At 48.4% G+C, this 15,082-nt stretch overlaps 1 protein-coding gene across 1 annotated transcript in view; it reads right to left on the reverse strand.

Annotated features, from left to right (window-relative positions):
• The window catches only part of LAMC1 (laminin subunit gamma 1), a gene marked incomplete at its 5' end in the record, with an annotated part of 50,164 nt that overhangs the window by 6,557 nt on the left and 28,525 nt on the right, over nt 1-15,082 (reverse strand). The window contains 18 exons of the mRNA XM_042819417.1: nt 16-95; nt 513-718; nt 2,478-2,634; nt 2,796-2,974; nt 3,446-3,588; nt 4,028-4,181; nt 4,270-4,515; nt 5,838-6,026; nt 6,111-6,332; nt 6,989-7,101; nt 7,377-7,566; nt 7,654-7,776; nt 8,554-8,690; nt 8,794-8,892; nt 8,984-9,101; nt 11,103-11,291; nt 13,134-13,300; nt 14,275-14,405. Of these exons, the coding sequence (XP_042675351.1) occupies nt 16-95; nt 513-718; nt 2,478-2,634; nt 2,796-2,974; nt 3,446-3,588; nt 4,028-4,181; nt 4,270-4,515; nt 5,838-6,026; nt 6,111-6,332; nt 6,989-7,101; nt 7,377-7,566; nt 7,654-7,776; nt 8,554-8,690; nt 8,794-8,892; nt 8,984-9,101; nt 11,103-11,291; nt 13,134-13,300; nt 14,275-14,405 (2,843 nt within the window). The remainder of the gene's footprint in view (nt 1-15; nt 96-512; nt 719-2,477; nt 2,635-2,795; nt 2,975-3,445; nt 3,589-4,027; nt 4,182-4,269; nt 4,516-5,837; nt 6,027-6,110; nt 6,333-6,988; nt 7,102-7,376; nt 7,567-7,653; nt 7,777-8,553; nt 8,691-8,793; nt 8,893-8,983; nt 9,102-11,102; nt 11,292-13,133; nt 13,301-14,274; nt 14,406-15,082) is intronic.

The raw sequence follows: 15,082 nt of genomic DNA on the forward strand, positions 1-15,082 counted from the left end.
TGCAGCACAGCCTACCTCTCAGCCAGCCGGCGAGCCTCTTCTGCCAACAGAGTCATGTTGTTGGGGTCACCACTCGACTCTGGGGCTGTAATGGACTGCAAAAAGAAAAAAAAAAAAGAGGGAAAAAATACCTTGAAGCTCTACTTTCATCTTTTATTCATCAGTGCTTTAAATATTTATTGTCATGATCTAAATGCTTTGAGATGGGTCTAACCTACTTCTGACCTCTATTTTTTCTTAAGCCACTGCTGTTTCCACCAGCAGTTTTCCCTTAAAAGCAAACATTTTGGTGTATGTTCAGGGTTTTTCCCTCAACAGGGGCAAGGATGCCATTTGTGAAAGAGAATTTGCAAATTCCTTAATTTATTTTCTAGCATTATTCAGCAACAAGAAGACATTTCCACAGCAAATCTGCTATGGCAGTGACAAAAAGCAGAGAAACACAGCCAGACAGTACAGCAAGGAATGGCTCTGCCCTCCCCCTGCCCCATAGATCTGCACAGCACACTCACCACGTTGCCAGCTGCCATCTTTGCCTTCTCCAACATATCAGAAGCCATTGCAATCAGGTCCTCTGTGTCCTCCACCCGGCCCCGGGCTTGCTCTGCCAGGTTCTCTGTCTCCTGCACCGTGTTCTGGATGTTCCTCAGCCTGCTGAGCTGACTTGTCAGTGTGCTGTTGATGTCTCTGAGACGATCCATGAGACCCTGATCTACGTCTGAAAGACACCATGCAAAAGAAGGGAAGCAAAATTAATTAAAGCAGGAAAAAAAGTTGGAGCAGCAGCTTAGCATCGCAGTCGATACATTGGCAGGTTAATCCTCCGCTGAAAGGGGACTTAGCAAAGGTGTTTCATAATTCAGCTGGCTTGAGATCAAAGTCATCATTATTAACTACTAATCAGACAGACCTGCTGGGTGCTTGAACTGGCTCTAATGGGAGATCTTGTGTTCAGAATCTTGTTTCACCTCTATCATTGATTAAAGAAAGGCAACTGAGCTGCTCTTCTAAAGGTACGTAACATCTGCTTTCCTGATTCCATTTATCTTCATTACTACAATATGAGCAGAGCTGGAGGAATGGCAGAGCTGTATGTTATCCTCTTTGGGCAATGGTGGCTTTCCCTTGAGCCAGACTGTCCCAAACAGAGCAGCTGAAGATGTGCAGAGCAGCAAACCCACCCTGACTGCTGCCCACCCCAGAGGGATGATGAAAGCTTGCAGAACAGATGATCCAGCCTTGGTTCTTCAACACACAAACTATGAGCTCCCTAAAATCTTGTCTGCCAGGTAATGCCCCATAGCAATTTCTCAATAATGGAGCTGTAGAACAGGCACATGCCTCGTGAACTATTTTGATAGGCAAGAGCACTATTTGGGGACAAAGTCCAAGCAGAACTTCACATGCCTTCAAAACTAAGGTTTTCCACAAATACACATCTTTGTCTTGCAGCACAACCTATGTATTAAATGTGAGCATTTAAAGCATTAAAAAAAGTCACATCTCAAGTAGAAGAGCACAAAGAAATGCCACATGTGCTTTTTGCAAGTGTCATTTTTGCTTGCCTTGAGCTTGCCTTTTCCAGAGGAAAGATGTGGAGACATGGAGAAGTAACACCCCAAAGCCAATCTATGCCCTAACCTTAATGTAATACCCACACTCACACCTTGCACACAGGACTACTGTCATCTAGGCACGGATGCTAAGAAGGAAACAACGCTATGTAGAGATGCAGAGTTTCAGAAATCATTCCCATCAGCAGGAATCCCTCCAAACACATGCAGTGTCAGATTGGTACCAGCTCTTCCAAGCTTTGCCAAAAGATTTTTCCCAAGTGGTCTCAAATCAGTGAGCAAACTCCTGGGGGAAACACTGCTAGTGCAAAGTCGAGTCTCCTTCAAGTTGCTCTTTTCTAGAGCATGCATTAACTCAATGTGTTAAAAAAAACCCTAAGCAAAATCCACTGTCACACTTCTTAATGCCCTCCTCGTAGACATCCTATAGTAGAGGTGGCAGAACAAGAACTCTTAGGAAGCAGAGTGTAACAGGAAAAGCAGCTACAGGCCACCACAACAGCACTTTTTAGGACATTATGCACTTCATGGTGAGCTAATAAAGTTTGCCAGCAGGATTTTGAGGCATTTATTCTTATCACTGATGATATCCCAACAAGAGACGCTTTGGCCCAAGGCATCCAACAAACAAATCTGTGAGCAACTCAGGCTGCATTTGCTAATGGTGAAACTGCAGAAATACAAACCTATTGAGCACCCTTTTGCTTTTAAAAAAAAAGAACATCAGAGGCAAAAATCAGCCTCTGCTGTTCCTATAATAATGCATAGTAGTTTCAACACCATCCACAATAGCTCTTCTTCCTGGTGCACACTGAAGTCTTGAAATAAAAAGCTCTACATCCTAAGAGAACACAAACACCAAGCTCATTTCATGCTAGCCCACATCTGATCTGCTCAGCTCACCTTTGCTGTTCTGTGCTTCTCGGAGCAGCTCCATAACATCTCTTTCTGCCTGCTTCAACCTCTCCTCGAAGGCTTGATCAGTGACAGTTTCTTCTCCCGTGCCCAGGTTTGCTATAAGGTTTTCCAGCTCCCGTAACCTCTCTCGTTGCTCTGCTACCTGTGTGAAAAGGGCAGAGCACAGTTACATCACGGGGAGAGCAACAGCACACCTTTCTGCTTCCCGTCACTCTGATACTGCACCAGAGCCACCGGGCAAGCAGGTATGGCACAAAGCACCAACCTCAGAAACCACACAGTCAGTCACATTGGTGGCCTTACCTTATCTTTCACTAATCTGTAACACGCAGGGCACTCCTGGCAGCCCGGCCATGACCTGTTGTAGAAGTAGTTCTCCTCGCACTGGTCGCAGCGGTTCCCCACAAAGCCCTCCTTGCACTCACAGCGACCATCCTCACGGCACTGCAGGGCACGTGAGCCCTCTGGGTCACAGTCACATGCTGCGGAGAAGTTAAGCCTTGGTCAGAGCAAAGGAGACACACAAACACTAAAAAACTGCAGCCCGTTCTCTGCCAAAGAAGCAGAGCACCTACCGACCCATGGCAGAGCCCTGTTCTCATCAGAGTGCTGCTCTGCAGGGCAAAGCCTTAAGTTGTGCCAGGGTGAGGTTCAGGTTGGATATTAGGAAAAACTCACTCTCACAGGGAGTGGTGAGGCATTGGCACAGGCTGCCCAGGGAGGCAGTAGGGTCACCATCCCTGGAAGCAATCAAGAACCACGCAGATGTGGCACTGAGGGATGTGGTCAGTGGTGGGGATGGGCTAGAGCTGGATTTAGGGGTCTGAGAGGTGTTTTCCAACCTTAGTGATTCTAAGAATATCAGGAGGAAAGTCTGGATCACCCTCTTTTTCAATCACGCTGCTCCTTAAGTCTGGATCTGTACACTGAGGCCACAGAGCACCCACACTCACGTTTGCAGCCCTCAGGGCCGAACCCAAAGTGGTTGGCCTCGCAGCGGTCGCAGTGCTGGCCGGTGACGCCGGGCTGGCATTCACACTGCCCCGTCCATATGTCACACTGGCCGTTGGTGGAGCCCAGAGCATGGCAGTCACACCTGGGGGAGAGAGCCACACATCAACAAGGGGCAGGAGGCATGGCTGATGTGCCTCTGAAGGAGCCCTCTGAGCACTGCTGGAAGCCTCCACAGCAAGGCAGTGAACTTTTCTTGCTGGGACGAGGCACCCAGCCCCTGAACCACGCAAGGTCACTTGGTGGCTGCACTAAAAAAGGAACCCACGAGCCCCTGCTACCAACAGTCACACAGCCATGTGACACTTTTCTATTTAAAACTCTGATTTAGGGCTATTTATAAAGCTATTTATAAATCAAGATTTTTGTACAGCTCTTGGAGCTACTCCTTAACTCCTGCTCCTCCCCATCCTCAGCAGTGTTAACAAGGAACAAGAGGCACTGGTGACAAGCACCACATTCCCACCATTGCTGATAGCAGACCCAATAGAGGGCCTGCTGCCCCAGCATGGGCTGAAGATTACCTCTCACAGCCTCGGCCGCTCTGCAGGTTGAAGAAGCCAGGCTCGCAGGCACTGCAGTCCCTCTCGGTGACATGGGAAAGGCACTCACATTGCCCTGTCACTTGATTGCAGCTCGTCTGCTGATTCACGGTGCCATAGGGATTACAGTGACAAGCTGCAAAAAGGTCAGGAATGGGAAACGTCACCCCAAGGCAGTTCTCAGGGACCAAACCAGCTTAGAACATGAGAGGAAATGCTCGTACCCCGGCATTTGTCAGCAGGGTTGGGGGCCAGAGGGTTCCCAAAGAAGCCATCCTTGCAGCGGTCGCAATAGAAGCCAGCCGTGTTGTAGATGCACTTGAGGCACTCTCCTGTCTGTCGGTTGCAGTTGCCCACAGCGTTGGGATCGATGTTGTCATTGCACTGGCACAGGCGGCACGGCCTCACAGCCCCATTTTCACCCAGCGGGTCTCCAAAGTAGGCATCATCACACAGCTCACACCTCTTGCCTGTGGCGGGACAGAAGCACATGCTACCCCTAAAGCCATCCGTATTTGCTGCAATTTGTTGTTAATTTAAGAGTCCGAGTGGGTGGAGCTCAATGGGGGCACCCCTGCTCCAGGAAGCCACACAACAGCGAGATTTGTTGAACCTCAGCAGGCAGCCCCCAAAGCATGCAGCCTAGCAGCTTCCCAAACTAGCTGCCAGCTCAGCCTTCCCTGCCAGTCCCAAGCTCTTTCTCAGGCAGTTCTACACACACAAACCATCTTTTCCCTCACCTTTCCCTCATTACGAACACATTCAGAAGCACGAGAAGCAGGAGCAACTCTTGGGTGGTCATGTTAGCTACAATAAATGATGAGCTTGCATGGAAACCTGAGCTGCAAGGAACTCCGACCTCAGCACTCTGAATTGGTTCACAAAGCGATAGCATCCATGGGAACCCCCAGGAGCTGCTCCAGATGGTGTGCCTCTGGGCTTGAGCAGGGGCTTTCCCAAGCATTTAAAGCATTTACAGGTACTCTGGACTTTGGAGTCTTTCATGCCAAGCAAAAAACCAACAGAGAACAGTGGAAGCTGCCAACCATCTTAAGTCTTATTTGCTATTGGCAGACAGAACAAAAGGCTCCACTTCACAACTCAAGTACACACTCAGGCTTTCCGGTTTGTCATTAAGGAAAAAGCTCAGCACCTGTTCACACATTTCTTTTCAAAACTGTTGAGTATAAGTCTGGTCTTGCATGTTTTGATTGGTGTTCACATGTCACTGCAAACTTCCAGCTCTTTCTAGGGAGGACACTGGCCTCTGTGAGCATCCCACACTGCCTCTGGCTGGCAAACAGGAGGCACACCTTCTAATTTTGTTTCAGTCTAACCCATCTTCCTGACTCCTTTAAATCTATCAAAGTTTCAGCCCAATGCAGTTATCTGAGGATAGAATGGCTTAGATTGGAAGGGAACCCAAAGATTCAGCAACGTTTCCTGCCATGGGCTGGCTGCCCCCCAGTCAGCTCAGGGATGGGGATCCATGGCCTTGGGCCCGTGTGCCAGATCTGTACTAGAAGCCAGCATGGCTCACATACATATCACAGAAATGTTAAGATTTGCACAGATGAAAACATTCTTTTCCCTTCCATTCTTGAGAGAAGTGCACAAAGAACAAGTCCTTCAGCCCTGAGCCTCGCCTGGGGAAGCAGGGCTGGTGGAGGAAGGGAAAAACAGGTCGCATTTGAATGAAGAGATACAGCAGTTTGCTGTGGGTCAGAGCAGCAGAACTGCTAGGAGATCAGGAACACAGGGTGGGAAAAGTGCCCTTCTGGCAGGGGCTCACCTGTGGTGCCCGTCTGGCAGCTGGTGCACACAACCTCCTTTGTGCGGGGCACGATGGCACAGCTGGAGCCAGCAGGGCACGGGCAGGGCTGGCAGTCCAAGGCTGTGCCTGCTGTCGCATCTCCGTAGTACCCATCGCTGCACTTCTCACAGTGAGAGCCCGCAGTGTTATCCCTGCAGTCACAAACGCCTGAAACAAGGAGGCAAGTGGGTTTTTTTCCTTCTTCAGCCAACACAAAAAAAACAGCCCTTCACTCGCCCTCTTGCTGCTTACCCGTCTCAGGATCACAGGTCTCGCTGTGCCCATTGCAGCTGCAGGGCACGCAGGGGCTGTAGGGTCCCAGGCCAGGGGTCTCTCGGCGGTACCCGGGGGAGCAGCGCTCACAGAACTGCCCCTCATAGCCTGCAGGGCAGGAGCAGCTCTCCACCCATGCCGCGGGCACGCCGGCCCCTGGGACAGCGCTGGTGATGGTAACGTCATCCAGGTGACCGGCACCTCGGAGCAGGGAGAGGAAGACATGGTCACTGCTGCACTACGAGCAGCTGCCCAGGTGACAGCCCGCTCCCTGTCATGCATCACTCTGGGCTCCTCTTCATGAACAACCCCTACTCACACCTGAGGAAGCTGCAAATGTGCATTTTTGTCTGCTTGATTTTAACTCCGAAAATCCTTCTTCTCATGACAACATCCAAAGGTCCATAACTAGCACTTGATTTTTGTAAATCCTCACACCATGGGGAATTTTTCAACAGGATGAAGGTAACTGATCACAGAGAAACTGATTTTTGTCTCCCCACATCTATGCTATCGTATCTGTCAGGATTCTGCACTGCACGTTCCTATCAATTTGGAAAGCGCTGGATGCACAATAGGAGTGAAGAACCACATCTGCTCCACAGAGGGACATCAGCAATGACAAGCACTCAACTCTGAGATTCTCAAAGGCAGCACATCATGTTTCTTCTCCATCTCCTCTCCAGGAGCCCCAGGAGAAGCTGCTACACAGGAAGGCCAGGCAGAAAGCAATTCAGCATGGCTCTGCCAAATAACCTGCCGCATTTATTCATGACCAATCCCTGCAAGTAAGCAATCACAGCACCAAACAAAGGGGTCTGTCCCTCTTTCTCATGGCACTCTGCTCAGCGACTTACTTCTCTCGCTGTATGTTCCACGGATCTTGATGGCAGTCAAATTGTGAAGAAGCTTCTGGAAGTCGAATGCAGAGAGAGCAGGCCTCCACGGGTAATCGGCAGCCTCATGGAGCCTAGGGAGAAAAGCCATGCTCCATTTGCAAAGCTTTCAGATGCTAACAGCTGTGTCCTTTTAAAGCACTATTTCCAAGCAAGGCATGCAATTGCCACATACTCTTCATACACTTAAGCAACACCGCTGAACAGCCAGCTTCAAATTGACCTGATAAGACCGCTCTTGTGAGCTAAAATTACTGCTGTTTGTTTTCCCAGGAGCTCAGAGGGCAGGGTGTGTGGCAGACTGGGTCCCACCTGCTCTCTGGGCTCCCACTGGGCTGGGCCCCCTCACCTGAAGGTGTAGGTCAGTGGGCTCTCACTGGGGTACGAGTTGCCCTGGGCAATGAGAGGCACCGACACACGCAGCCCGGCCCCTTCCAGCACCAGGTCCTCTGCAGAGAGACGTGTGTCCCGTCTGTCCACGCGGAAGGAGAAAGTCAGATTCTGACCGTAGCTCCAAACTTGGTTGCCCAAAAACTTGCCTGGAATGGGAAGAAATCCTTACGGTCAGGAGACAGAGAACAGAGAGGCAAGGGAGTCAAGAAGCGAGCTTTTCTGCAGTGACCTACGTGGTGCAACAAAATAAATGGGGAAGTAACTGTCCGAGATGACAGAAATGTCCTGGGTCTCTGAACTCCACTGCAGTGGGACTTGGGAGCCATCACGTTGCTCAGCATGCCACTCGTCCTCTCCTGAAAGCCAAACATGCAACAGTCAACATCATTCGAAGGAGTCATCCTGCAAACTGCTCATATGTAACCCATCTCTATTCTATATGCTGGTACTGTGCAGAACACACACAGCATATCCAGAGTGCTGATTTAAGCCCTCTGAACTTCAAACACTAAAAAAAACGCAAACTTGCTTAACATTTTGATTTCTAAAGACCTCAGGAAAAGACTGGGAAACCAGCAGTCAGCAATGACTTTATGCAAGTTTCAGCCTTTGTAAGAACCATTCTCCATTGGAATTTTAATTATAAAGATGTTCTTTTTAGACTACACAGAATGAAAACATTCATATGCAGGAAACAGACTGTATGAGAAAAGATTTCTGCTCAGCTCACGGATCCATCAGAAACACAACCACGTTTCATTCAGAGCCAAGCAACCCAAAACCTGAAGCAATTATAATCCTCTCCCTCAAACTCTTGATTCAGTTCTAAAATGGAGAAAATGCCCCTCCTTCTTTAGCACCTCTTTTTTGAGACATGAAGTTTTACATTATCAGTACCCACTTAAACTGCATGCACTGGGTGCCTGAGGGCAAAGCCATGAATTCTTTCCACCCCAACGAAACAAACAACCTGAAGATGGGGAAGTTCTCATTGACTTTGAAAGCTCCGTGCTTCCCAAAAAAGGGAATCTGGGATTGCACCCAAAGTTTGCAATCTCACAGAGAGAGGAGGGAGCAGGACTTATACCACTTTCATCAACCCAACCTGAGATACAAAGAAAGGCTCATTTTACCAAACTGAAAGCTGGAGGTGATGCTGTACACGCTGTAGCCAACAGCATTGGTGCAAACTGAGGAGTGTCCAAAACAGAAGCAGGGCGTACAGCCTCTTGGATTTGAGGGATCCAGATGGAAAAACCCAGGTTTGCATCTGAAGTTGCAAAGGAAAAAGAATTCATTTCCCTGTTACTTACTCCAGGCCATTGCTCAAATATTTCTCATTCCTGAAACAAAGCCACAGGACAAAAACTCACCTCTCACAGTGGAAGCCCTCAACGTTGTCCTTGCAAGTACACCGTCCTGTTTCCATGTTGCATTCACCTGTGCTGCCAGCAGGATTGCAAGAACAGGGCCTGAGAGAGCCATGTGAGAGGATAATTAATTAAAATCACTCATACTTTAAAAAGGCGTCTTCTTTTCCCTTCAGAGAGCAACTCCCCTTACCTGCACCCAGCCTCAGAGAGGGAGTGGAAGCCCGGCTGGCAGCGGTCACATTTCTCTCCCATGACACCAGGTTTGCAGCTGCACTGGCCATAGCTATCACACTGCGTGCTGAGGGAGCCTGGGGAAACAAGGACAGGGGCCTTACCACACCCATGTGAGATTCACCCAGCTGTGGGGAACGTGCAAGAAACACAAGGAAGTCTGAAGAACAGCTTCAAGCTGATGAGCAACAGCTCACAGTTTGGTGTTTATCCATAGCAGGCCTGGAGACAGATTATCAAGTTTTGCAAAAAGAAAAACAAACCTGTATTCAGCTCGAAGTATTCTTTCCAAATGTTATTTTTATACAATTCTTCAAAACTTAATTGCATTCTCTTCCTTATTTCTTGCTCTCAATACTACCTTGATACATCTACATCCATCCATGTTGCTTTGAGCAGCCTGGTCTGGTAGGAGGTGTCTCTGTCTATAGCAGAGGTTGGAACTAGATGACCTTCAAGGTCCCTTCCAACCCAAACCATTCTATGAGTCTATGATCTAATGCCCCACCTTTTCTCCCCGCAGCACACCCTAAGAAATTATTCCCCAAGCCCTGTGTCTCCCCAGTGACCACCTCCCCTTTGCCAGGAGCTATCCTGATCTCTTCTACCCTTCACGCTCCAATTTCCCCCAGTGATTCCGAAGCTGGATTTAAAGACTGAACCATCCCCCCAGAGAGAGGCTCCATGTGCTTACACTATTAGCCCTAATCAATTCTACAGAAAAACTTTCTTGTTTGACAGGATTCCTCCAAGGTACTACCCAAAAATCCCCAGAAGGGGACTTGCACAAACAGCAGCAAGGGTTTCTTTAATCCTCAATGCCTCTTCCTCAGGCACTGCTGCAGTCAGCAGGCCAAAAGCTGTCAGCACTACAAGAGTTAACAACTAGGACAAAAGCATACTAAAATAGATAAATACTTTTCTTTCCACTTCAGTCCTCGTTAGACGATTATAGCAAAGTGAAAAGTCATGAGACGATTACGCTGGACAGGAGAGAAGAATGTACAAAACCTTCACCATATACCAAGTACAGCATACTTCTGTGAGACTCCTTTGCAATCCCACAAATGACTACTAAGGTAAAAACAGTGTTCAGGTAAAAAACAGTCATGTAAGGTAATCCAGATACACACTGGATGACACAAGCTGATGACTAAGTTATAAGGGCCTCTGAAATTTGTCCTAAAATACCTGGGAAGTCACCTCACTGCCTCTTCCCTCCACTGACACCAACCCTCAGCACAGACATGTCTTAAAATAAGGTAGGGCATGAGAACCAGGGAGAGCCGAGGGAGGAAAAAAGAGGCCTTTCTTGGTCAAAGCTTCAGAACTGTATGACTCTGACCAAATTAGCTAGCAGACGCACCCTGCCAGCCCTCTCGCTGGCTGCTTTTAGGGCATGCCGCAAGCAATTACTTATTCCAGCTACTCTATTTTGGAACCTCACATCATATCTTACTATCTGTTACCCTTTTGTTTCCTTCGCCCCTATTTGTTGCAGGGCTGCTGGAGTTATGGGACCACGCCATACAGGTCAAGCGGTTCCCTTGACGACAAAAGATTTGTTCTCCTGCCAGGATTTTTTCCATTCTTTTTTTTTAAAAAGGAGTCTAACTGCATGTTTTGACTTGACTTTGTTTCTTCTCGTCCCCTTTTGTGTTTAAGGTTTCACTGGTTTGTATTTACAGTGCTTAGATACTCAGTAGGAGAAACTGATGCTGCTAATATTCACTACCATTCTTTGGTCCAAAGAACTTCCTGAAATATCCGCTCGCGTAATCTTGTTTATTAAGAATTTAAATGAGTGCTTTAGTGCTGGGTGTGCCCAAGGCAACACATACACAGTGGTGGAAAAAAAAAAAAAAAAAAAAAGACAACTATTTTAGAGTACATTCGAAGGAGTAAATGCTGCAGTGGTGAACTATCTGCCCCTGCCACTCCAAGCCCAGTTAGATCCGAGGATAATTTTAACCATTACACCACCCAGTAAACATCTCCTGTGCAGGCCGAAATTAAAAATGACAAAAAAGCCTTTTCACTTCCAGGCTTGCCATCGGCTGCAGCACCCTTACACTTACCCACGGGGTTGCAGCTGCAGGGCAGGCAGCCCTCCTCGCTCCCGAGGCGGTAGAAGCTGTCTCTGCACCTCTCGCAGTGGGCGCCGTCAGTGTTGTCCCGGCAGCCCGAGCAGTGCCCGCCATGGCCGGTGGAGCGGTACAACTCGGGGTCGAAGTAGCACTCCTGGGATCTCCCATTGCAGTCACAAGCTGCAGAAAAACACATGGGGATCAACTGTGTGGATATCCCAAAATCACAGAATCACCAAGGTTGGAAAAGACATTCAAGATCGTCCAGTCCAACCATCCACCCATCACCAATAGTTCTCACTAAACCACATCCCTCCACACAACATCCAAACGTTCCTTGAACACCTCCAGGCTCGGTGACTCCACCACCTCCCCAGGCAGCCCATTCCACTGCATGACCACTCTTTCAGAAAAGCAGTATTTCCTAACATCCAGCCTAAATCCGCCCTGGTGCAGCTCGAAGCCACTCCCTCTAGTTCTACCATTGTTACATGAGAGAAGAAGCTGACCCCCAGCTCACTACAACTCCCTTCAGATAGTTATAAAGAGCAGCAAGGTCTACCCTGAGCCTCCTCCAGACTGAACATTCCTGGCTCCTTCAGCTGCTCCTCATCAGCCCTGTGCTCCAGACCCCTCACCAGCTTTGTCGCCTTTCTTTGAACCCGTTTCAGGGCCTCAATGTCTTTCTTGCAGCGAGGAGCTCAAAAAATCCCAACCTGGCCAGTCACAAAACCCAGCACACAAATATGAATACTTCAGTCATGCTGAGGAATCCTGGTGACACGGGGCACCCAGTGACCACCAGCAGGACCCCTCTCATCCCCATGAGCCTAGTGGTGACTTCCAGCCCACACAGTGCCCTCCCATCCCACGCAGTACCACCGACTCCAGTCACGCAAACACACATGGCAAGATCAGAGCAAGGGCTGACATCCAGCTGTGAGAAGGGCTTCTTCCTGGGAGCAGGCAGAGCCCAAATTCCCTCTGCTTGTGGAGAGGGAGGGCCGGGCTTCAGTATCCTGTCAAGGGAAGCCACAGGTCTCCAACAGCCAGCTGGGAACCATCAGTGCACACCGAGGTCAGACAGGAAGAAAGCTTTTCTGTCTGAAAAAGCTTCCCCATAAAGTAAACTACCAGGAGCTGCAACACTAAACTAAGAAAAATAAATTGGCATTCAGTCCCAGACATTTCCATTTGCAGCCCAGAACTGTTGCAATAGTCTTGAAATTGGATGAAATAGTCTAGAAGTAACTAAAGACAGTAATCCAAATCCAAGAGGAAATCAGGGAACACTAAATGAGCTTTTTAAAAGGCAGTCAGACTCCAGAAACTAAATGCATTTGTTTTACTAGTACGAACTGGTACGTTTTGTGGTAAAGTTCTCTCCTAAAGATTGCTCCCATCTCTCTCCAGAAGGGAGATGCTCCTTCCCAGGGACACAGCAGAAAGCTCCTTCAGGACAGAGATGACAAACCAAAGGCAACATTCCTCAAAAGATCTGGATGTGCTCCGAGCAGCACAAGGAAATGGACTCTGCTCTACTTTCCCATCAGCATATACTCTGAGATAGGAATCTGAGCCTGTTTTGAGAGCACGTTATGCATGCAGATCCCCAAGGAGAATCTGAACGCCTCTGCTGACACAACAGCAGTAACAGTCCATCTACCACCCTATGCTTCATCAGAGAACTCGCAAGACATGTTGCTGAAATGCCAGATAAAACACAGCATTGGGTCATCCCAGTTTTAGGCCTGCCTCTAAGGAAGGCTTGGGTCTCCTTCCTTTGAAAATGTAGGCAGATGTGAGTTTGGATAACACCAGAATCTCCAACAAACATTTAATGCTCTCAGAAACCTGAGATACTTCTATAGGGGCACTAAGAGGGATCTGAAGCATCTCCAACTTGGGAGCACAAATCACACAGGCTTTGGATAGAGACAGAGACTTAAAACCAGGCCATTTCAACAGCCCGGGGAGCAAACCCTCAAGCACTCGCCCTGCCAGGTGTGTGGACACACATACGCAAGCACTCGTTGGCACTTTCTGCTGTTGCTCTTCTCCACGGCCGGTCATTGAAGAAGGGAAGGCACTTCTCACAGTCATCCCCAAAGGTGTTGTGCTTGCAGTTGCAGACCAGCTTCCCAAGCTCATTCCTTATGCACTCGCTCGCGTGGCCATTGCATTTGCATCTGGTTAAGAAACAAAGAATGGGTGTTTAAAATCCAGAGATCCAGGTCTCCCATGGAGCAATCCAGAAAATGCCCAGATATAAAAACTTGAGACAAGGTGTATTTCAGAAGGTGTAAGATTACAACAAAACTGATAATACAAATCCTGTGGAACAAGCAGGTGTAGCATCCTCAAGGCAAGTGCACAGAAAAGCAAGAATGCCAACCCACCTCCCTCTGAAATCTGCCACTAAAGCAGGATAAACTAAGCAGAAGAAGCAAAAATAGTACTGGTGTTACATTAGTACACATCTCCTTAGTGTCTCTCTCATGGGAGTCCTGGAAAAGTTATACATGCTGCCCATATGCTACTGTTGTCAGAGTAAGGAATTAAAGATCACAATGTGACTGGTATGGCAGCCCAGTCTCCAGCCTGCTCTCTGCAAACAGCCTGAAACGCTCCACTGGGCTCAACTCTGTTTACGAAAACATTCTATTGCCAACAAATGAAGATTAAAGCATTCTGCAGTAAGTTTTGGCAGAAGGAACAGAGAATCACAGCACTGTACAGTGCTTCAGATCTCCATGGGAGATGGCCCCCAACATTTAGGTGAAGCAACAACCTTGAGACTTCCTACTTGCTGTTACTCCAGGCTACGGATTAACAACGTGTGTAACAAAGCACTCCTAAATACTTTTTTTTCCCCTTTGTTTTACTTTCTTGTCACTTTTTGTGCCCCACTTCCCCAACCGCTGAACTAATCGAGCTAATCAGGAAATAAAACACTCAGTCCTTGTCTACCTCTGAGATTTACAGCCTCAAGAAGACACGTATAGTATTTGTGAGCTCCATAAAGACTCACTCTGCGGCATTTTGACAGTCAATAAAGACAGGAACTTAACAGTACCACGTGAGTATAATCAGCATCTGTCAAGCACTCCGGTAATCCCCACCAAAAGCTCCAAACAAACACAGAGGTTTATTGTTTACTCACCTACCACCCACTGCAAAATCAGAAATCGCGTAGTAATACGACTTGAGCACTTTGGGGTCATTGAAAACTTCATCTCCGAAGGTGTTGAGGCGGTTGAGGCTCACCCGAATATCGGTGGCCGTCACCCATTCCTAGGGCAGACAGAAACCCCATCAGAGCACACACAGAGGAACCCTGAAGTGCGTGTCAGCACCGCATCACCAGCTGCTGTATTTACATTCCGTAAGTCTGGCCAGCAGTCATCCATCAGTCAGCACGTTCCTACCTCACCACTTCCCCTCCGTTCCTCTGAGGCTCACCCAGCCCTGCCCAGGAAGCCTTACTTCATATCCTCTTGCTACGGATAAGTTTTCCAGACAGCCCTTTCTCTGCACCCCTTCCCAGGGCCTTCTTGGGCCCTGACTGCTCTCAGCTGCAAGAAGCACAAGGAGCTCTGCTACCTTCACATACCTGGTGGCTGCTCTCTTGCAAACCAAGAATGGGAAGAGCTTTAGGGTGCGCTCATCTGCAGACATACATCTCCAGAAAAGAAGACAGGCAGATGAGTGAGGGCGTGAATTAATCTTTGTATTTACACAGCATCTTCCACGAAGTACCTCCCTATCCTCTCCCAGCAACAGCCAGCAAACATAGCGAGTCTCCAGATTTCATGTCACCTTCAGCCTGTGGCTGTTAGCATCTCACTGCTCTTATTACAGCTTTTGCAATCCTATTTTCCTTCAAACGTGGTGAAGAGTACAGGAAAAAAATCCAGGCGTGTACAACTGCACTGCAGCTGCGCTGCTGTTCAGCCAGCACAATAAGGAGA

Source organism: Centrocercus urophasianus, unplaced genomic scaffold, assembly GCF_019232065.1.
Source record: "Centrocercus urophasianus isolate 14NV4802_14NV808 unplaced genomic scaffold, USGS_Curo_1.0 seq_18, whole genome shotgun sequence".
Lineage (NCBI taxonomy): Eukaryota > Metazoa > Chordata > Aves > Galliformes > Phasianidae > Centrocercus > Centrocercus urophasianus.